The sequence below is a fragment of the Amphiura filiformis genome, chromosome 7, assembly GCF_039555335.1.
Source record: "Amphiura filiformis chromosome 7, Afil_fr2py, whole genome shotgun sequence".
In the NCBI taxonomy this organism is placed as follows: Eukaryota; Metazoa; Echinodermata; class Ophiuroidea; order Amphilepidida; family Amphiuridae; genus Amphiura; species Amphiura filiformis.
The window spans coordinates 19,880,926-19,905,254 of record NC_092634.1 but is presented as its reverse complement, the minus strand read 5'-3'; the positions used below and the strand labels follow the sequence as shown (position 1 = coordinate 19,905,254).

General features: G+C 35.4%; 1 protein-coding gene across 1 annotated transcript in view; it reads left to right on the top strand.

Annotated features, from left to right (window-relative positions):
- Positions 1-24,329, top strand: part of LOC140156862 (uncharacterized) — a 57,250-nt gene that overhangs the window by 20,483 nt on the left and 12,438 nt on the right. Inside the window, 4 exon segments of the mRNA XM_072179859.1 lie at positions 3,692-3,942; positions 10,523-10,691; positions 12,455-12,626; positions 22,303-22,460. Coding sequence (XP_072035960.1) covers positions 3,692-3,942; positions 10,523-10,691; positions 12,455-12,626; positions 22,303-22,460 — 750 coding nt within the window.

The following is a 24,329-nucleotide window of genomic DNA, read 5'->3' as shown; positions in this document are numbered from 1 at the left end:
AATCACAGTTAGGCAAAAAAAAAAGAAAAGGTTGTTTACTTGTCCTCCACAACTTTTTTATAATTGGGTCGGTCGGGATTTTTTTTGGGGATATTTCTCTACTGCTTACCAAGTGTTCTTTTTTAAAAGACAGTTTAGAAGTGTGTAAAAACCGTTAAAAAAAATTCAGGATGTCAAAAATGTTGAAAGAAAAAAAAAAAAAATTTGGAATTTCCAAAAGGGCCGGTATTCATTTGTACAGAAAAACAAAATAAAAACTTTTTTCCAGATTTGGGTCGGTCGGTGGAGGACAAGCAAACAAAGTTGGCCTTATAGTGAAATGTTGTGCAAAATTCAGCAGTTGGTGATCAGTCGAGTTCAATCTAAATATTTAAACCTATGATTCCCATGATCACATTCAAATATTAATAGTCATTAACATTTTAAAAGTTTGTTTGGCTTGGGGAAAGTTATTCCTTTTTTGTTAGACACGGATGCCTGCACACAAACCTCTGACAATTTAGTTAATGGAATTTGTCCACCGTTACGTCATGAGGTGTCTCCATTGCTGGAACGTATAATACACTATGGACCACAATGGCCTCATCCCAATGGCATAGTTCATTAACCTCAATTAAACATTTGTAGTGCAAAATTTGACCTCCAGTTGCAGAGTATGAGTTTTTGTACCCAAATTTTCAAAGGTTATTCAATAAATGTACAAATGTATTGGGGTTAAAGAACTGTGCCCCTGATAGATGAGCATGTTGTGGATCCTAGTGATAGTCTGATCAGGTTCAAAGCAACATCCGCTTTAGATAGTGACAACATTTTATACGCACATTGTAGTCAAACATGATATCGATGATGTAGAGAGGAAGCTGGGATTGGGTTTAGGAAGTGATAGCAGTTCTATAAGGCCAGTATAGTTTCCTGTTGTCCTCAAGTGAAAACAGATATGTGATCATGGGAAAAGTCACAACATTTATTTTACCAAATTATTGTTTTTACACTGTTAGATATGCCCTCAAGAAGCGGATGGATAAAGCCAGGGGTGGGGGGTAACTCAGTACAAACGGATATGTTATGGCATATGCTGTTGAATGGGTCTTATTTTGGCCTTCTGCATGGTATGCCCTTCTTTGTGTGAAAATTGATATATGGAAGGTTCATTTTTATTAAATTTCTCAAATGTGTTGAGAAATTGTTACAATTTTATGAACCTTATATTGAGACAACATTTCCTAAAACATTTCTGCCATGGCTCTAAACTAGAGTTTACTCTGTCCAAACCAAACTTTAATACCCTCCCCAGGGGATAAAAGTTGTCCCACGCACAATGGCCATGCACCGTTGCAACAAGAAGATGGACTTGCTGTATTTTTTAGACAAAGTTCTGGATTCAACTGATGAAGGAGTGTTTAGCTGTTTACAAGTGCAAAGCATGGGATGTGGTCATCACACCTGGGATAGTACCTTTGTACATTAACTGTCACAGTTCCCAATCAATTTGACAATGGTGGGAAAATTGACAAGGAAGTTTAAAAAAAATACAACAAGTTTCCTTTTGTTTACGTTAATGAAATTGTTTCCAGTTTCCACCTACGTAGGGAATTACGCATAATTAGTGTATGATGTGGTTATATATATAAATACACACAGTCAGAAAGACACTTGAGATCATTTAAACACTAAGAGCATATCACATTCCATCTTTATGAATGAATATAACATCACAATTCCAACTTTGAAGTAGGTGGTATCACCTCTACAACATCTTCATCCATCAAACTTTTTAGTATTGATATATACAGTGAAGTGATAGTTCAAAGTCCACATCAGAGGTGGTAAGTTAGACAATTATTTTAATTGCCAGGCGGAAGAGCTAAGCAAACAAAGCGTGAATCTTGACATCATGATAACAACAAAAATACAAACACTTCCAGCATCACGACCCAACGGAAGGTTCATTCCGTTGCGTCCTCTTAGGCATCATCATCGATTACCACCATTTTATTGGTTACACCGGCAGAGTGTGGTTGCTGCGCTCATGGAGGAACTTGTAAGTCTACATGCAGGGGTGTGGATTTTGTAATTCTTCTACCAAGATCCAGAAAGTTAATAACTTTTTTGGTGGAAATATTTGAATTTTGATGTGGAAATCTTGCTACAGCTGTATACAGTTTATTTCAGAAAATTTGCCTGCAGTTATCAGTGTAGGCTGTGAAAGGATACTGAAAACATGGAAAATGAATACTCTTGAACATGCATGTTGTGTGACATTGGCCTACTTGTATATGGTACAAAACCATACAGTGTTTTGTGAATGGAATGTGTCAGGGTTGTGTTTCATTATTTGCAATGCTACAATAGAAACAAAGTTAGATAATACAATTGGAAGTTTTGTGCATGTACAAAGATTAAGTTTTATCTCATAGAACTGAGATTGAATGTTAAAAAGTATTACACACATAGTCGTGTGAAGTTGGAGAAGTACAACATTCAGGTATATAAACCTGTATGTGACAGTTTCCATACCAGATTCAGTGGAATATTACGTTTGTGGAATATTTGCTGGGAATATTTGATTTCTTCTTGACATCTTTTTGCTGTGGTAGCTATTAATTGTTGCTGTTTACATTTTTGTGATTGGTTCTCTGTTTTGGTTTGGGACAATTAGAGTTATGCATTATAAAAATAGATAAGGGCCAGTAAACATGTAAAACACTGCCAAAGTAGGGTATAAAGATTAAATACTTTTCCTGTACTGATAATCGATTTGTAAACATGTTTAAAACTATTAAGAATGTTTTGATGGTTTGTGGTAGGAATTCAACATGTGATATTTGATCATTTGTGTTTAGGGTTTAATACTTTACAAATTGGTGTTTAAGTTTAAACATGTTAACAATAGATAACAAGAAAAGTGCTTAATATCTAGACACAGTTTTTGCAGTGTATTGTTGGCCTTTTTGTGTGCATTTCGCAACAAACGCAAATATGATGCAGTGGCAAAACTTGGAAAAGAAGAACAAAGCTCCAAAAGAAGCTACCCATTTGAGCAGAAAATTAGAGCAGAGATCACAAAACACAACTTTTGTTCAGATTTGAAGTGTTCTGGTCTGTTGATGTTTTGTTCCAAATGCTTAATGCTTGACATATTTGACTATAATGTGTGTGTTTTTAGTATGACAATTTGACTACAACTTTAGTACAAGAATAGCATGCACTAGAAGTTAATACCTTTTTCAGCAAAAGTACTGTGTTCTACATGTAGTAAACAAAGTTTGTTGTATCTGATCCAGATATAGTGCACTTACTGTGACTGTGTACGTTTCAGCAACCACTATTGCCTTTTTCAACACTTGATGAAGAGTGACTGCATCTATTGACAACCAACATTAGAGGATTTCCAGCATGATTTTTTGGGTTTCCAGTTAAACAATCACGCTGCAGTCACTCCTCATCAAGTGTTGATAAAGGCAACAGTGGTTGCTAAAAACGTGCAGTAAGTGCATGATCTGGATCAGATACAACAATCAGATACAATCAGTAATGTTTCTTTATTACATCCATGTATTGATAATTTCAATTCCAGTACTGCCCCAAGCTCATATCATATTGCTCTTTGATTGCTGTCTTCAGAAATAAGGACTGATAAAAATGGATTGTTTTTTAAACTTCTTGATTAATTTTTCGTTTTTCTCTGCAGGATAATGCCAGACCTCGCAGTGCGACTGTCTCATCGTCAACAAGCACAAGTAGCGAAGAACAATCAGGCGGACTAAAAGCATCATCAGGTCAATTCAACAGAACTCTTTCATTTATCACTCGTATGAAGGAAGCAAATAAACACAAGAGGAAAATGCGGCAAATTCCAATATCAGCAGATGATATCGTCAATCCGGCAAAAACGGGATTTGTGAAAATTAGCAACAAAGGGAAAGCAACTTCAATAAAAAGGTAGGTTTATCCAGAGTTTTTCGGAACTAGAGATAGATGCCGTTGGTGGCGTCTGGCCAGATCATGAAGGGGGCTATACCCGGCTACCTGTACATGTATAGACCCGTGACGTCATCAAACATTCGTTAGATGTTACATCAAATATTTTACGTCGAATAAAAATTCTGTAGGGTCACTAATTCTCTTATCCAGATTATTCACTTATCCGGCAAATGTTTGGTCCCCTCATAACAGGGTAATAGAGGTTGGACTGTTTCTCTTCCATATCTTAAAATGCTCCATTTTTTGTGATAATTAAAAAAGAAGCAGAACTGAAACGATGAAAAACAGAATGAATGTCATTTTGGTCCAGTTTTAGTGACAAAGTTACTTTTCCACACACAAAAGACAAAAATAATTTCAAGTTGAAGTAGTGGCTCTGGAACAAGGGGAGGAGGCCAATAAATTATTTGGACATGGACAAATATTAGTCCCATTGCCCCCTCCCCATATTTAAAATCTTCTGATCTGGAAGAACTTTGTTATTTTCTTTGCTGATTGACTGATTATTGCTCTTTGCGCATGTTAGGTAATAAAATATAGATTCAAAATGCTTTAAATTTTGTTATTCAAATATTCTTATGGCAAGGACTCAGAAAATGTATAGTTATTTGAAGGTTTGCATGAGGGTTGTGTTAAATTTGCGTAAAAGTGGTCATGGCAAGGTCGTTATAAGTGTGTGTGAACAATTAAACCGGATGCGAGAATATAATAGCGTAGCAGTATTTTATAACTTCTGGTGTTAAATTTACACCAACTTCTAACCTCTACATCTGAACTTGCACTAAAGGTGAATATATTCGCATGAAACTTTGTTTTCAAAATAAATACTTTTAAATGGCGAAGGATTTTGACTTGACCTTCACCACGTATTACACAATACGGTAGTTTACAGTGAATTCAGTGGCAGGCTCCTGGTCCCAACTTGCACTTTCTTTGAATGGAAATAATTGACTATAGTAATATTGTATGAATGGACAAACAAACCAACAATAGATATTTTCAAGCCTCCCTGGTTACCAATGGTTAGGATATCAATTTTCCCTTCAAAAATGTGGTCATTTTAGGTGGATTTTTTAAACTTTTCCAAAATATGGCGTGATAAAAACACTTTTCAGCTTCTGATGTGAGGCTTTCATTTTCTGTCTTTAAAGTTTAGGTAGTCATGATGTCAGGGCATTTGTTTCTGGAATTAAAGGTTTGTTACCAAATCACAGACAATTATTATATTATATGCCCTTATGATTTTAGCTGCAATAAAAATTAGAGCATAGCATTCTTCTTAGGCCCCCAAAAAAGTTTGTCTTGAAGCTCACAAGTGGTTTGAAAACAAATGTGAAATGCAATTTTTTTTTAATATTCCCGATTTGGTATTTTTATGGTATTTTGAAAAAAAAATCTGATTTTTGCAGAATTTTTCCGGGAAAAAAAATGAAATTAAAAAAAAATCTGCATTTCTTTTTTTTTTTTTTTTCAAATCGTACGATTTTACAAATGCGCACGCAAGCTTTGAGACAAACCTTTTATTTTGGCCTTATTTAGCAGCCAAATTTTGAAGAAAATGAACTGATTAAGCATATGTACTTTTTATTTGAAAGTTCTGAGGGGTAGTATACATAAAATTTCTTTATGAATAATGAATTGCTGGATCTATGAAAACAAAGGTATAGGCTTACTTGAAAATTGAAAAAGTAAAATCATATGCAGGCAAGGACGAGAACCGAAAAAATAATTTTATACAGCCTTCCCAAGACATACAGTTGACAGGACAGACATAAGGCACATGGTAGCCAAGCGCTGTTGATGCCTCGTAATCGCAATGTTTATTTCAAGAGTTATCCAGATGGAAAATTTCAATTTAACCAAATGGAAAATATCACTGGTTGTGTAATTAGTTGTTTACATTACGTTTGGGAATTGGAAAGAACCTTCTGTTAAATCATGCATGACTCAATTACAAATCTCTACATCCCTTTCTTCTTGTCTATTGATATTTTGAATAGTGTTTATCTTTCCCTAATAGATAGCGCCCTGATCGATTCTTCCTGCATATCAATATGCTTCATTTACATTACATTACAGAGATCGGACACTAATCCCTACCTTAGCAAACCATGTATAGACTCTACATGCAAATACAGGTGATATAACAGGTCTATATTACAGGATTAGATTAGTAATTGCAAGTATTATATTGATTGAGCAGGAAAGATTTGATACTATTTTTTTTGTATAGTAGTCTAGTTGCCGGCGTGCGTTACTTCTTTCTGCAACCATAATGGGCCACAATGCGATAACACATAGTATAGGCCTATGAGGCTAGATATAACACGAGTTTATTACCATTATTATTTCCGCTTACTTAATAAAATAAAAAGAAATCGATAGAATTAAAATTCTATAACGGTTTACCTGGGGTTCGAACTCACAACCTTTGTATCCAAAGTCTAATGCCTACACGACTGTGCTATGATTTGTTGTGCCAGAAAGGTGTTTGTTTATGATACTTATTGATTACGGAATAAACTGCATACACACAATATACTATTACTAGTATAATAAATACGAATATAATCCTAACCCTAACCCTAATCCCTAACCCTAACCCTTATCCTAACCCTAACCCTAACCCCTAACCCTAACCCTAACCCCTAACCCCTAACCCTAACCATAAGACCCTAACCCTAAGACCCTAACCCTGACAATAATGAACCTTGCCTCGGACTATGCGGTTAGTGATATATTGCGCCCATTATGGTTGCAGAAAGAAATTATTTATGTCCTCTTTTGCACAATTACTGTATTTTTGTGGGACCTGAATTTTAAATTTTTATGATGATGACATAGACTCGCTTGCCAGTCCTATATACGCCATATATTGAGGACTGGCTTACGCCATTTTGGATGTCAATTGGAAAAACACACTTAACGATTTTCGCCAGTAAAAAAAAAAAAAAAAAATCTTTAAAATTTCATCAATGTATATAAATGTGGTACCAACTGTATTGTGCTTGATAATTTAAGACTCGGTTGAAACAAAATTAAGGATCGAAAGCATTTAAGTGTCCAAAAAGGCAAAATTATCGTCAAAGTTCTGCAAATCGGCACCCTTGCGAAGGGTTCAGAATTCAATCGAACGAAAATATCCGATCTTTGCGATCAAAAACACAAAATTACAACTTTAAACATACTATTGGCAAAAGACATTATTACCAAACAATATAGAATAGAAAATTTGACATCATTTTCTCAAAATAATGAAAAAATTGCTCACTAGACATCAAAAAGTACGCAATCCAATTCCCGTTCAAACGCGTGGGAAACTGAAAGTGCATAATGATAATCGTGACTAATGATGACATGTATGATGACATGTATGATGCAAACTCATAGGTGTTGTGCGTTTGGCAAGTTGGGAGGGGTGGGTGTTCAAAATGACCCCATAGGATTATAAAATTGCTCAAATACCTCTTTCAAATATATCAAATTATTTACATAAATAAACAAAAACAAACAAATAAATAAATAAATAAATAAATAAATAAATAAATAAATAAATAAATGAAAAAATTGAACAAATTTTAGCGTAGCATTAAAATCATAAATATAACCATTGCTGGCAGGAGGACTCGAACCAACGATATTGATATCAGCAGTCTGATGCTCTACCATTGAGCTAAATGACAGCATCTAGTGATGAGAGTCGAGTTTTAGCTTATACAGTGTTCGCCTGTGATAATGTCGCCTCGTGAAAGAAAGAAATATAAAATCTCAATTTGTAATTTAAATTTATTTGATAATTTTCTAACCTATATTTTCTTTCGAGCAGGGACAAATATTTCCCTTTTTATCTAATTTGACCGCTATATAAGAATCTATTTCTTTTATTACTGATTTAATTCCGCGATTTGTTCCATTAAGCAATATCAAAGATTAATGTCACACATCTCACAACAGATATTTAGTTGGTCTAGTGGTCTTGCACAGTGCTGTTTAACCGGGAGGTACCGAGATCGATTCCCACCTCTGCCTGCAATTTTTTTTAAAGACTGGGAAATAATAACCTGACATTCGCCGCTGACATTCATACTGCAGAAGCGGAGTTATAACTTGTTAAACTTTGCTCCTTCCGTAAAAGGGTACATTATTTTGGCACTACATTATTTCTTTCTTTTTTTCACATTGCTGGTATCAAATATCAAATGGTCATAATTGGCGGTCACTTCAAATCATCCCCAACTGAACTAGGTTCAGGAATTTCCTCTCATTGTTACCTGTTGGTTTACCCACCACTTGAGAATAAAGGACTATGATAGGTGCAACAGGATTACCTACGGGATTATCTCAAGGATATAATTCTGTTCTCCATCCTTTTCTTACATCTTCTCTGATATGTGCTAGTGTCAATGGTTATTGTTAAAAGGCAATAAGGTGTGTAATTGCAATATTTCCTCTGAATAGGAAAGACTCTCTACATCGAGTTATGTATGCTGGTGGTTCGCAATACTGTTATTTAAGAGAAGGTATCTTCCAAATCCAAATTCAAATGAGATAGAGGTGAGTGTATTTATGTGTTTATTCAACCGTGAATAAATTGGGAAAAACACATTTTTGTCCCACCAGCACAGCGGTATATTTTGTAAACTGTTGTTTACAACTGTTTAAACCAATTTTTTTGTGCATGTACAATTGTAAATATTCACTCTTAACCAATATGTCAATGATAATTTAAATTAAAAAGGAAATTACTGTGATTATAATTGATGATATATAGGAAATTAATGAAGCAACATTCCTTGATGACAATGATCAAAAATATGGTCAGCCAGGAAACAAAATCAATGTGATTTATTTTTCAATTAAATTATGTAAAGGATAATGAATTAGATATCCTAAACATTTGTTTGTGACTACATGTTGTTTAATGTGTTTTGACAACTTTCTTTCAGCCATGAAACTGTAAATGATAATATGTTTATAACTGCAACAACTTGTACAAAGAGGCATACCCAGGACTTTTTCAGGGGGAGGGACAGGGGCAAGGTAATTTTCAAGGGGGGAAATTGATGGAAATTGTCAAAAAATGGCTAAAAAGTAGAAAAAAGTCCTAAAATCTTAAATATCATAGCAGCCAGCATATAGATGCGAGTGTGAGTTTGGACTTTATTGACACGCGCAGCAATAAAAGCCGAATAATTTCAGCCTTATATAAGCGGAATAAACTTTAGAACACATTTGAAGTATATTCTGAAAGGTGAACCTAAAAAGGCTCACAATTCAAATTCCACACATACTGACATGTTCATGCTGATATCATCAAGTCACAATATTATTGAAAAATTGCTACTTAGAAATAACACACTGTAACTTTGTGAAGTCCCAGGAAATAGCCCACTTTTATGTTGCCATAACATACGGCGATGCACGTTGTTAAAATATGAAAGATGAAATATGTAAATTTGTCAATGTGCAAGGAATGTATCTAATTAAAATTGTCATAATTTGACATTGTATAGTGATTCATCTCCAGCCCTAGAGTATATCACGATTGATACACTGTATAAACAAATTGTTTTTAATTGCTGGAGTGTTTGCCACTTACATAAGACATGTCTGATTTGCAATGTGTAGCAATTTATGTGACTCAATATTTGAACAAAATACTGACAAGTAAGATATTAACAGGCTTTTAAATCCTCTCTCTCTCTCTATATATATATATTTATATGGAGACATACTGGATAATTAGTTTTAAATCTTTGGACGTGGAGTACTTGTTGTAAGGTTCATTGTGTCTGACAAGAAGTTTTCCCCCATGCCCCCTACCCCGTGGCGCTACAAGTCAACTGCATCATGTCTTGAAAAGTGGGGGACATATTGGCCTAATTAGTCCAAAAGTAGCTGAAAATAACACAAAAATGGCTATTTGTGCACATTCCCATGCCCCCCCAGGATTGACGCCCATGCTTGTAGTTTCTTGTGTTAATGCTCGGTGTTGTGATATTTTATATATTTATATATTTATAAATATTATTTATATGAATAATGATTATTATTTTGCACCAAATTTTGTTCATCTGGTCCATGGCTATAGCAAGGTTGAAAACTGGGGCAGCCATCACAAGTGTAGCCAAAATACAAATAATACAGGGTGTATCAAAATGATTGGTACCCATCAATTTTGGTGTTTATTGAAAAGTCTGCCTCTTACAAATACAACAGTGGATACTCTTGAAATGTCCAGAATCCAGAAAGTTATGACTAGTTTTACAAAAATTTGCAAATTATTTGGATCTTATTTTGAATTTTGATGAGTCAGGCTCATCCATTATCAATGAAAACTGATGGGTACCAATCATTTTGATACACGCAAATTGAAATAAAGATATAAAGAAAAACATTACAAATTTTGCAAAAAGTGTGGCGGCAATGGCATCCTCGTCTGCCCCGCTTGCTATGGCCCTGATCTGGTGACATTAATATTGGTTCTACCTGTAGCTGTATTTCATATCTTAACCCATTCTACTGTTTTCATCTCCAGATGCTATGCAGTACTCAAAGATGAATGGTTATACCTGTACAAGAAGCCAGCAGACACCTGTACACTGGATGCCTATGATATGCCTAGCTATGTGGTCTCAGCTAATGTGGGGTCAGATTCGATCAGGAACTTTAAGCATCAGAAGCTATCTATTTCATTGGAACACAAGGTAACATCATCAGGCATTATACAGCTCAACTGATCATACTTTTCCTACATTCGACCTTGCATGATTTTTGAGTTGACACAGTCATGAAAATAACTATAGATACTTGACAAGACCATTAGTAGCCCAGTTCTGAACCTTTTCATTGATCATTCATAACAATAGGTATCTGATGGATCAGTGAAGATAAGAAGGGATTATAACATATCCGTAACCTTGATATTATAGTACATCTCGAGGAAAAAGTGCAATGGACATGTTTTCATTTTTTTTTTTTTTTGCGCATGAAAATTGAGTATTTAACCCAAATGGAAAATGGAACAATTTATTGGAAATCTGTTTTAACATATTTTTTTGACATCTTTTTCTGCACTGTATTATACCTAAATTAAGAAATTTGATAAATATTCAAAGAAAATATAGGTCATCCAAAAATTGTGATTTTTACATTTTGGGGCAAAAAAGGAAAAATAAGCAAAAATATCAAAATCTGTCTAACAGTTTCATTCATGAAGTCATAACAAACGGCCTACATGCTTAATTTCTAATAAAATATTGAAATTGTGAAAAATATAGGTATTTATTGATTTTCATGTTTTTTCTTGCAAATTATGAAACTGCAAAATAAAGTTTCTACATAGCATACATCTTTCAAGTATGATGTTCAAAATGACAGACATCAAAAAGAGATTCGATGAAATGTAAAGGTGTAGTAACAATTTTGGCATGGACTGTCTGGTTAGGCAAAGTTAAATTACGGTAAGTTGAGCTGTACCGTAACTGAAGGCATTATAAGAAAATCTCAAAAATCATTGAAAAATCTGATTTTTTGCATTTTTGGTATCTCTTTTAATGTAAAATAGTGGAAACTTCTCTTTCAAGGTATGATATAAGGGATATTACTCAAACCACTCTTTTAGGAGTGATTTTCACTCTTTTAGGAGTGATTTTCACTCTTTAAGAATGATTTTCATTCTTCTCACTCTTCCGAAGTTTCTGCAAGTTCCGATCACTATTTAAAAGAACTTTAAAAGTCATTGTTATTGAAAAATCAGTTAAAAGACTTATAAAGAAGTTGTTTTCTTAGTCATGTAGCTTCGATTCCGACAAATGTTTTGAATTAGTCTTATAACATTCACCTTAGTACAGTTAGTCTAAATAGACCTCAGGGTTTTTAAGTTATTCACATGTGAGACATTCATGTATGCAACTATCAAGTACATTAGCTTTGAAACCGGGGATGAAAAATGTAACAGTGGTTATTTTGCACAATTAATATTTTCCTCCATAATAATTTCATACAAGTTCGCTTGTTTTAATTTTGCTAATTAAGTCTTCTTCATAGAGTAGCACCCAAAAGACGAAAGAAAAATATATGGTGTTTTTAATATTACACAAGCTGAAGAATAATGTAGGCCAAAAATGTCACCTTTACATCTCTGCTGGGAGACAATTCAGTATTTACTAGACATGCTAGAGGCTTCAAGAGGCTTGATCAGCCAAATTATCATTAGTGCAACTTATTTCAAACAGCAAAGTTACATCTCCAGCAGTCTTCAGTATGTAGACAGTAAGTTGGCTCTTTAGTTTATGGTTCAACCTTCTACATTAGTAGAAATACCAGTTTATCCGACACCGACAGAGGTGTGTTCTATGCGATAAATGCCATGGGACGGTTGTAAAAATTTGTCACCATTTTGAAATAAACTGGCGAAAATTGAATTTTACGTCATTGTTCTCATCTTTCCATGCACTCCTATATGCAGGTAACCGGTGATGTGACAATTTTAATATCTGAAGCAGCTATCGAGATCTTTGAGTGGGCAGAGAAACTACAGAAATCGAGTAAAGACCAAGGGCTGGCAATGGCGGGATTAAATCTAGAACAAGGACGGAGCAGGCCTAAACTTAATAGTAGTGGCAAACCTTTCATATCAGGTAGGTACAGTTCACTTCACTTCATTACAGTAAGCAAGTAAAGTAGACCAAGAGCTTGCAGTGGCTGCATTGAATCTAGAACAGGGACGGAGCAGGCCTAAACTTAATAGTAGTGCCAAACTTCATATTAGGTAAGTACAGTTCACTTCACTTCAGTTCATTACAGAAAGCAAGTAAAGTAGAGCAATGGCTGGCAATGGCTGGATTGGATCTGGAACAGGGACGGAGCAGGCCTAAACTTAATATTCTTTCCAATATAATTTGGAGAGATTCAATTTCTGTGATAGCTCTTCAAAAGCAGATCTTTGGTTGGATATGAGTGGGTACCGGGTGGCATAAAAATCTGTGCAGAAAAATGAGAATTTCTGTCAAATTATCTTTTTATGTGCTCTTTCTAAAGATGAGGATGACCAGCGCAATGCTACATCACTCCAAAGATGATTATTTGCTTTGGTAGAATTGATAAAAACCTATTAATTCTGTTATCTATTTGAGAAAGGACAGTCATCCTGTTATCAGGATGTAGTGATTGATATTCGTGTGGCAACAGCTTTCTATCAGCTCAGGTCGACACAATATTATCTCTGTGATGAATATTATATAGACCAGATGAATGAAAAACTTATCTTAAAACCATAGATGTAATATTGAGTGTTGTAAACTACATGTAGTATGCAAGAACATCCAATTTAGAAAAAGGCAAAAACAAAAATATTTTTTTGTAGTTGGAAAAGTTTTCAGTCATAATGACACTGTCATGAGCTTCTAATTATTGTTTCTTCATTTACATGCAGAGAAAAAAAACCCAAAATTCTTCTTATAATTTAGTTATAGGATTTCACATGAAGTATTTTCCTTCAGTTTAGATGTCTCATAGGCTCAGAACTGCACCCAGTAGTGTTGTCAGGGTGACATTCCCCTCATTCCCCCAGTCAAAATAAGAAATTTTCAGATTTCCACAAACCCTATACTTTCTCCTTTTTTGCCACCCCAATTTCTCCCTGAAATCAAAATGCCGGTGCCCCACACAAAACAAAATGGTTTCAAAGTTTCAGGGTTGATTAACTGTGGGGAATCAGATTCATTATGTTCAAGTGATCTCCTCTTTTCTCATCTTATCTGCTTAAATGTGATCAAGCAGACTCAGTCGGAAGTCGGATATATTGATCATGTTGATTTTCAGATATAGCCAAACCAAGACAATTATTTCTCTTGCTACATATTGTTTGGAAACATTTCAATTGTTCATATGACTAAATGTTCAGTGGTGTTTTCTACAAAATGTAGCTTTGCAAATGCTGTATACAATCATGTAAAAAACTGAAAATTGAATATGCCTGACTTCAAACTGATTTTGCTTGATCACACCACAAATGTGTGATAAAAAATAACTTCCAGAGCTTATTGAAGAGATTCATCAGGAATACAGTTATCAGATATCAAAGTTTTCATAGTACAAATTCAAGAAAAAACTCACGTTTTCCATACAGTTTGACAATCCTATCTGTTGCCTTTCTCAATGGTATATGCCAATAGATCCCTTGTTGGATGGTATGGCGTCATCCGGAAGATGATGGCGCCCTCAGAGATCAATGGTCATCATAGGGGACTTCAGTTGGAGGCCCCTCATGACCAATTGATTGAGGGCTCTTTCATGCTTCCGGTGACGCCTACCATCCAACAAGGGATCTATTGACATAAGCATTGAGAAAGGCAACAGATAGGATTGTCAAACTGTATGGAAAACATGAGTTTTTTCTTGGAATTTGTACTATGAAAACTTTGATAACTTCCAGAGCTCTATATAAATAATAGAGTCATTGTGATTCAGAATGTCAGTGTGACATTAAAGTAACATTGTTGTGACAGCTCATTTCTATAGGAGATTAAACCCATGACTTCTATTAGACTTAATATGACTCCAAAGACAACACAACATTGCATTCTAAAAGCTCATTATACAGGAGATTGAACCAGTGACCTCTATCAGACTTACGCCTGTAAAACATTGCATTCCAAGAACTCACAGTTGTCACATACTCTGGGGATTGAACCCCAGAGTTCTAAAGTTGATCAATGATGTAGGGAACATTTTGTTTGCACATGTATGTGTTTATGTTGCCTGCAACCATTTTCTCGTTAACCCTAACGTGACTAAAAGCCACAAAAAGCTAGAAGAGCAAGAAACTGCGAGCACAAGTATTCCATGTGATGTGATTGCATCCTCGTACGAAAGCACATAATGGTGACGGAAAGCTTGGCAGGCCAAGGCAATCCTTTGTGGCCGTGGCAGGGTATGGCCGTGAGCATGTCTAGCATCCGAGGGGTCGGGGGTTCCAAATCGCACCCGAGAAAATGAAAATTCTCTTAATCTTCTTCCTTCCTTCTTTTCTTCCCCTTCGCCAAAAAGCCTCAGAGAAGTTAGGGTTAAATAATTATGTGTAAATTGGGGTCAGTTATCAGAATGCCAGGTACACATCCCCACCAAAATCATCATGTAGGGATTCCATATAACAACAGACCTGACTCTATAGAGTTTTGCCGATCAGTTTTTCTGGTTTTTGATCAAACTGTAACCAGACCTATCATGCCTCAGACAACATACATTCCATTTACCCAGAGCTAGGTAATAGCCTAAACTACATTGTAAGTCATTAATGTTCATAGCATTCTTACTTTAACATGTAGTAAGGTTGCCATGATAATATAAACTTTGCCTTTGGTAGATTGTGCTGTTGATAGTGGGGTAACTTAATATCAAGGATTGAAGTAAAATAGTGCATTTGGGCTTACATCATTCTGATTTGATATGAAGTTAAGAAAAAGTTCAAAACGAGGTCAGTTCTATTTTTGGTTTTTATTGGGGGGGGGGGGTTGTGCCCTATTTAAAGAGTCCAAATGCTTTTGTCCACTATGGCTGAAAGCACTGCCAACCATTCATAAAATAAAAACATCACCGGTAGTGTTGTCATTATCACCCATTGTATCATTCACTGCTCACCAGTGTGGCCAAGGTTCGATTCCTGCAATGCTGTGGATCCAACGATCCTGGCAGGTCCCTTCCCTCCCACCTCCTTTATTTTAAATTCTATATTCCTGTCCCATCTTTATTTGGTTTATCAGCCTTATTGTGTTATAACTGCATTAAATTTCCCTACACAACAGCACCTTGAGATCCCTTAAAGGTGTATCAGTTGCCCCTTAAAACACAGCCCTAGAGTTGGTTGAAGTTTCTTGTAAGAGATATGTCCAGAATGTATACCATTTAATCATGATTTTGTGTAGCGCTGAGTGATAGAAGGCAAGGTTCACTTGTGTAGGTTGCCAAATCTGCCTGGAGTCACTGAACATGCTATAAGTATAGCTTCTCTTTATAGTGTGTCTGGACTATAGTGTGATCGGTACAGAATAAGCAAGCCATACAACCAGCCTGAATGTATATTGAACAGCATAGGTACAAACAGAGGGGGGGATGCAACACATACATACCAAACATAAAGCATATAATATGCAAGACGTGTTACACTAAAAAAAAGTTACACAAGTCAGTTTTTATCCAACACTACTGGCCATCGGCATCAGAGGGCACCGTCATAATTTTGCAATCTATGCATTATTAATCTATGAAACCAAGAATTCCTGCCTATTTGGTACCAATGAAACTATAATGTGCATTCACATTAAGGCTATTTGGAGGGTTTAAGTTCTCAGCTTTTCAAGTTGAGAACCCTATATTCAACAACTCCTCCTACACCTTTATACAGGAGTCAACCGTTGTTTATAATCCGTGATGAATCCATACTTGTGCAGTAGTGTATATGCGAACACAAGCGCGAATATGCGTTAGGCCAAAAGTCCGGACGAGAAACTAATAATTTCTTTTACTTGGCCCCACACGTAAGCGCGTAAATTTGTCATGCCTGGAATCTGTGCGCGCATACACACTTACAAGTTGAATTTTGTATTTTTTGGAGGTAGCGGCTAAACATTGCCGCTTTATTCTGTAGTTTTATTGCTGAAATCACCGATCTTTTTGTAAGGCTGAGTGGCAATAATTAACTCACATTCCCGATGAAATAATCCTGTGAATTATACGATCTTTAGCTTGTAGTTACTTCGCTCGGGCAGCTAAAGCTGCCCTTGCGAAGTAAACCACGTAGACGCATAGTTGTTAAACGGTGAAGAACAACGGTGAAACATGATTGAACCCCTAAATGGAATATGGTGACACTATGGCAGTACTGATTGTTTATGATTTAACAGTTCTGAATGGGTTTACTTTTACCACACTATACAGTCCTGTATAAATACGGGGAAGAGGTTGGATGTAAATAGCATTTGGTAGAAATTTGATACAAATTCCATTAAAATCAGTAGACCTGAACAAATCAGACAAATCAGGGATGATTATTGAGTTAAATCAAGGCTGTATAATCCAATTGTATGTCTATGATCATAATGATACTGGATACAATGAGGCAATTATTGATCTGATTTAGTGTTTTGGGTTTGTTCTGTTTTTGTTTTTTTGTTTGTTTTGTTTTGGTTTTTTTTACGATAATTTAATGTCCAATTTATTGAACTGAGTTATAAGTAGACTCTGTCAAATATAGAGGGGGCATTTCCACACCCCACAGGCAGTATGCTAAATTTGTTCCCACTAAAAAGCCTTTCTGTAGGCTATTAGAAATAGCTCATTTTGAACTGAATCTTTTGATTGAAATTGTTGTGTTTTTGTGCAGGGTGCGGCCGTAACCCCCCCAAATATGCAATAATATACAAGCGTAGCATAGCGAGTAAAAACTTGTTTATGCTTTTTTGGCCAAAAAAGTTCCAAATTTTGGGAAGAAAGTCCACTTTTCACAAAATCTCCCCTCTTGAAGAAAAAAGTTCACTTTTTCAAAATCAGCATCCCCCCCAAAAAATCCTGCATACGGGCCTGTGTAGAAATTCCATGTTTTTGGAGTTGTGTACCCTGCCTCCCAAAACAAATCCTGATTGTGGGTGTGGGCCTGACTACACATGACTTCGCATGCATGCAGGATTGCAACTAGGATTGCCAAGAATAATGTCCCCAAATTGCAAGAAACAGGCTCATAATGTCACCCAAATCACTCGAAACTTGTGGTGTCTGCACATAAACTATAGTAAAAAAAAGTAGCCCAAAAAATAGTGGGAGAATAAAAGTCGCCAAATTGGGCTCTCAAATTGCATGGTTGGTAACACTGCTTGCAACCCTGGACCAAACACTGCAGATTTGTATGGGATTCCCTGGATAGGGATTGTACGCAAGTTATGCTTAATGACTTTCAAAAGGATAGATGTATTTATGACTGGTTGCAAGATAAAATGATAGCATGACCCACAAAATAGGACAATGATACAAGAATCTTAATAGTACCCTAATTGTGTATTTTCTTAAAATTTTGAGGTAGTCAGATTATAGTATAGATTGTTTGAGCCTTGAGTGATCTTTAAAAAGAATAGAATTATGTGATTTTGTGCCACTTACGATCAGGAAGTAGAAAGGAGCTTGTGTAATGACATGAAGTGAATACCTGTAGTTTGCCACCTGTAATTTATTCTGTTGGTACATATTTTGTTGGAGGATGAACTTGGATTCTTTGAAGCCACATTTTCTCCTTCGCCGTAAATGTAAGTTATTATATTACGCTATAATGGTCCATAACTGAATGCTCCTGAAAAAGCTGTAGCATACTGCCCTCTATGAGCCAATCTTGGTGGTAAATGTATGAATAGAAGTATTGGGAATACATTGTATAATTCTGATAATAGACATTGGTACGTTTTGGATGTAAATGGCTTAAACATTTCATTTCATGTACCGCATTTCCGCTAGTAGTGAAAAGTCATATAATACCGGGGTTAAAATTGAAGTCATGGGTGATTTTATCTTTCTTTTTTAGGTGTGTGGGTTTATTGTTGATAAACATAAATTTCATGATGTTTTTGTTCTCATTTGCAAAAGTATAATAATCACTTGATAGTCCCATGTCCAATGGTAATCCTACTATTACTATACCCCTGAACTTGGAAAAAAAGTCAGAAATTCCAAAAATATCCAATTTTGAAAACATGAACTTTAATGTCATTTTAATAGGGAAATTGTTGGATGTCATGAATTTTGATGTCTGGGGAAAAAGATAAATTGATTATAGTAGGAATTCCAATTGAATGAACGCAGCTTTCAATAGCGTGACGTTTTTTTGCGTACACTGTGCAATGTACGCCAGCGTGTGCAACTGTGCGTGAGTAATGTGAAAGTGAATCCAACCATGCCAACGCACTTGTGATTGGTTAGTATTGAATCCAAGGCGTGCGTTCGAGTTGTAGTTTGATATACGCGCTATACGATGGTGGTTGGATCGAGTACAGCTGTTGAAAGCTGCGTTCATTCAATTGGAATTCCTACTATAAATATGCACATAATACTGCAGGTGATTGTAAACAGATTGTAACAGATTTGCTTGTGCTTATAAACTTTGAGGGTATTTTGTGCTATGTCATACTTTGTGATCTTGTTAAATCCCACCCCATGTTTGGATTTTTCTTCAACTGAAAAACCAGTAGGACTATAATCTGGTTCAGGTGAATGTGGTAGTAGTCGATGTCTTGTGACGATTGCCATTCTTGGAGAAAATTTGATTAAAAAAAGATCTCCTAACAGTTTTCCCTGCCCCAACCTGGACACACAGTAAAACCAATGCACCTGAAAGATGTTTGCCAGGGGAGGGGGACAATTGCCTCCCTCTGGCTACACCACTGCCTCGGCTAAGGTGCACCCTTTAAATATCAAAATGTCTACTCCATGGGGGTATAAGATGTTTCCTAGGGGAGGAGGGCAGCTGCCTCCCCCACCCCCCCCACCCCCACCCCCACCCCCACCAGTACACCACTGCCTGGGTGAGGTGTCCCTTTAAAAATCAAATCAAAATGTCTTCTCTATGATGATAACATCCATCAATAGATAATAGAGGCAATGATATATTGAGAATGTGGCATGATATGCAAAGATATCTATAACCTTCCAACTGCAAACTACAGAGCTGGCTGTTCCAGATAGGGATCATTTATCATGATAAATCAAGTACATTATGGGCTGTGCAATAATTTAATGCGCTAATAGGAGTATTTTTGAGGAAAGAAATAACTGGAATACCAACTTTATATTTCTTGGCAATGGGTATTCCAATTCCAAATTTGAAATTCTTGAAAAATTATGTGGAATTCAGGATTTCAGATTTCTGACTAAAAAGATTTAAAAAAACTCCAATTTGCCTCAATTTAACTTTTTAAATGGCTTTTAAACATGGAATTCTAGTAATCAAGATTGAGGCAATTTTTTTTTTTTTGGGGGGTTCAAAGCTCCTCCATAAGGGGATGCAGATGTGTTTGGAGGAGTCTAGTGTTCTTGGAGGGAAGGGGTGGTATTTTTGTGCGGTATAAAGAGGAAGCAAGCATTTTTAAAGCTCAAAGGGACAAGGAAAGAAATTTTCAGCACACATATAACTTTTGATATTTACAAAAAAGAATGATACAGAAAATTTTAAATTTGGAATTTGGGTTGGGCTCTACAAAGGTAGGAACAATCAGATCTACATTAATGAAAATGTAAGACTCTGAAATGTCAGACATATTTTGTGAATTTATGAACTTGACATTAGCAAAGAATGGGTTATCTGGAACTAGTGATGGGAACCTATGACAGCTGTTCACATTAAACTCTATATGCTCATAATTATTTTATTCAAATTTCTATGGAATAGGTGTTTCTAGATATTTGACTTATCAATATAGCAGACTATTGTATTTTGATTGACATTTTCCCATGGAGGGTCTTTTACTATTCTCATTTCTATGCCATATGAAATGATATGATAGCATAGGTAATTGATTTTGAATTTTATCATGTTTATAATCGTTGGCATTTTAAAGAAATACTCTTGAAGAGATTTTGATTATGTATCATAAATATAAATCAAACGCATTGTATACCAAAGGCATCCAAATGGAAACATAAATCATCAGGCTTTTGCTATTAACGACTAACATAAAACTGTTTAAAGATGAGCTGCATACACTCATTAGACTACATCCTTCTTTCACTGATGGTAGGCGTAGCAACCAGGTAAGTGTTGCCGTGGCGTTTTGTGGATTCATTTTGAGATTAAATTTTGTCGTACAGTTTTTGATTCCATAGCAATGTTTTGTTTCTGTCTTTCTATATTTTTTGTAAGGAAATGGCTTTGTATGGAATTAACGTTTCAGGTTATTTACCTAATATTTGGAATGTTAAGAAGGTTCACTTTTTGAATAACTGGTTGTTGTAGTACAATTAACTCTCTCCACGCGGGTCGCGGGTTTTGAATGCAGACGACAAGTTTCAAAAAAATATTAAAATTCAAAAATTTCAGAATTGTAAATTTTCATGACCATATTTGGAATCAGCATGAGAAATGCATTAAAATGAGTACAAACAAGCATAGTATTGGTTCAGTAGTTCTTAAGATAGCTCTTGATATTTTCAGAAAATATATCAAATCTTGGATTGTTTATGTTGAAGCCCATGGCTAGCACGCAGAGCATTAAAGGGGTTGTGTGAGATATTGTAATATCAGATGGGTAAACATTGCCTTGTTTTAATAGATTGAATACTCAGAGAACCTACTGAGCAGTAATGTAGAGAATCTGTAAAATTGAAATTAGGAGACTGTTGTGCCTGCTGCTCTTCTACTAATAGTCTAGAGGAAAATCTCAAATAAAAATTATGTGTATGAGTGGATAGTCATACGTAGCGGTAGATAAAATAAAATTAAAGATTTAACTTCAACACTACACTATTTTTCGCTCACCTGGAACGTTTTCACTAGTCCGACTAGCATCTTCAGCAGATGGTGATGCTGTGTTGATATCTTGTCTACAATCGGGATATCTCTCACTGATGACGTCATATGATTGACAGAATGACGTCATGATTGTAGACAAGATATCAACACAGCATCACCATCTGCTGAAGACGCTAGTCGGACTAGTGAAACGCACCAGGTGAGCTAAAATAGTGTAGTGTTGAAAGTCTTTAATTCAAAAATTATGTGCTTGTATAAAATTGTTGAAGCATTTTTGAGTAAAAGTTGATCTGAGATGTATTACGGTAGAAACCGATTTAGCAGGACAATTGCCATTAGAACCAATAGACCTATAACCTTTTTGCCACATAACATACTAACTATACATCACAGATAGTGAAAACCTATCTTTTTCTCACAGCTTGAAGCTAGACAAAGAAGTTTTATGAAAAGCAGAATTGGGGGGGGGGACTGGGGAGATATGCAATGTTTTTCAACAGTTGAATAATTTGTCACATGAAATGTTTGCACTTTGATCAAGAAGAAAAGGCTGTGGTTTTCGTGACATATGACTATAATTTTGCTTCATCATACCACAATATGTTCTGTAAATTGTTTCTTTGAAAATCAACCAATTCCACAAAACTCATCAGCACTTCAATATGACCATGAGATACAACCTACAGGTCTTTTCAATATCTGCTCCATGAAATGACACAAATTGACCAATTAATAACTTAATAACCGTGATCATTAAATGGTTCTAATCAAATTCATTTATATTTGTGTTTACTCTAATTAAATACCAGCTCCCATCATGCAGTCTGATGAAATCAACAGCCAATCAGAAATGAGTAAAGATGACGAGCAATTGGCGGAGTTACATCGACACAGGCTGATACAGGATGCCATGAAAGAGAACCAGCAACTCATATTAGGAACACAGACGCTGAAAGAATCTCCTGAGGTGAGTTGATTTATCAATTGATTGGACTGATTGATTGATCGATAATAGATATTTTTATCGATTGATTGATTGATTGATCGATCGGTTTATTATTGATTGATTGATTGCTTAATTTTAGAGTATAAAGGTTCATTCATGATTGACTGATTGGTCAATAATGGATGTATTGATTATCATTGATTCTGATTAATGTTAGAGTATAAGATTTACTGATGGTTGCTAGATTAATACAATGATTATTATTTTTCAATGAATGCATGATTTATTGATTTTGTGATTGATTAATCAATAAGTTGTATAGTGATTATTGATTATCAGATTGATTGATTGATTCAATGATTGATTGATTGATCGATCGATATTTACATCAAAAATTGATCACACTTTGATCATTTACCTATTAGTATCAATTAACAAAATATCTGATTATAGACAAGAACATAATTTATATCAAGTCTTTAAGACACCAATCATTTTATCAGTTAAAAATTAATATTTACATTGGGGAGGGGGAACACAACTTTTTCAGGGGGAAACACACAATTTTAAATGTAGAAATCTGAGGGAAAAAGGGAGAATGCAACATTTGTGAGCAAACATGAGGGAGGAATGCATAATTCCACATTCCCTCTTGTAATAAATGTTCAGTTGATCAGTTACTACAAGACACAACATTGTTGATCTATCACAAAATACTGATTCCATTTTAATGCAATGTTAAGTTCATTTTAGTATTTCAAATTTATTTATGTTTGTAATTTATTTACAAATTGAATATTGCTGCCATGCAACTCCATTTGTCTGATCATGTCGTTGTTTATATTCATCATTTATAGGAAAATAAGAATGTTGATATTATCAGTAAACTACGGAGGTCTTTTTCATCATCCTTATTCATACTTTGATGAGCAGCAGATGCTACGTGTATGACACACAACATGCTCACCAATCTGGGCACAGTTCTTTAACCCCAATACATTTGTACATTCATTGAATGACCTTTGAAAACTTGGGGACAAAAATTCATACTCTGTTTTGAGGTCAAATTTTGCACTATGGTTGTTTAATTGAGGTTATTGAACTATGCCACTGGGATGAGGCCATTGTGGTCCATAGTGACAGCATGTTTTGTCTGTATCAACCTATCCCGCTGGTTCCAGATGCTACCATGCGATAATTAAGTGTTAGAAACAATATCTATATATTTAATATACTACAAAATAATGCAAGTGATTTAAATGCATATTGTTGTGCAAATGCAAGAGGGTTGTGTTTATAGCTGCATTATGTTCAACTTTCCTGCACATGTTGGTGATCAACTTGGATTTGATAAAATGCAAAACTTTGAGGTAAAATGCAATGTCCAAATAAAAGGGTAGCACATTTGCTTTATGAACTAGAAATGATTCTCAACATAAGTCATTGAAGGGATCTAAAAGTACCAAGGACCGGGATCAAGGATGGCACAACCAAAATCTGATCTGGGGTAATCAGTTGCGTAGCCATGCAGAGGGTAGAGGTTCTTGAGGTATTTCTTAGACCCTGTTCACATTAGAAAATTTCTTCATTCGACGAAGACAAGTTAATCTTGATTAACAAATTAAGCATGCGTACACATTACGCTGAACAAAGACTGAACGAAGACATTGCACTGTACACATTTCATGAAAATTAACGAAGCTAGAATGAAGCTATTAACGCCCGGCTATTATTAAAGCTGGCGAAGGTCACTTGTCACATGATCACTTTCCTTCATTGAGCGAAGCAAGCATACACATTACAAAATTAGCTTCGTCGAACGAAGTATTCCTTCGTCGAAACAACCTTTTTAGCTTCGTTGAACTAAGCAATTTTAATCTTCGTCGAAGG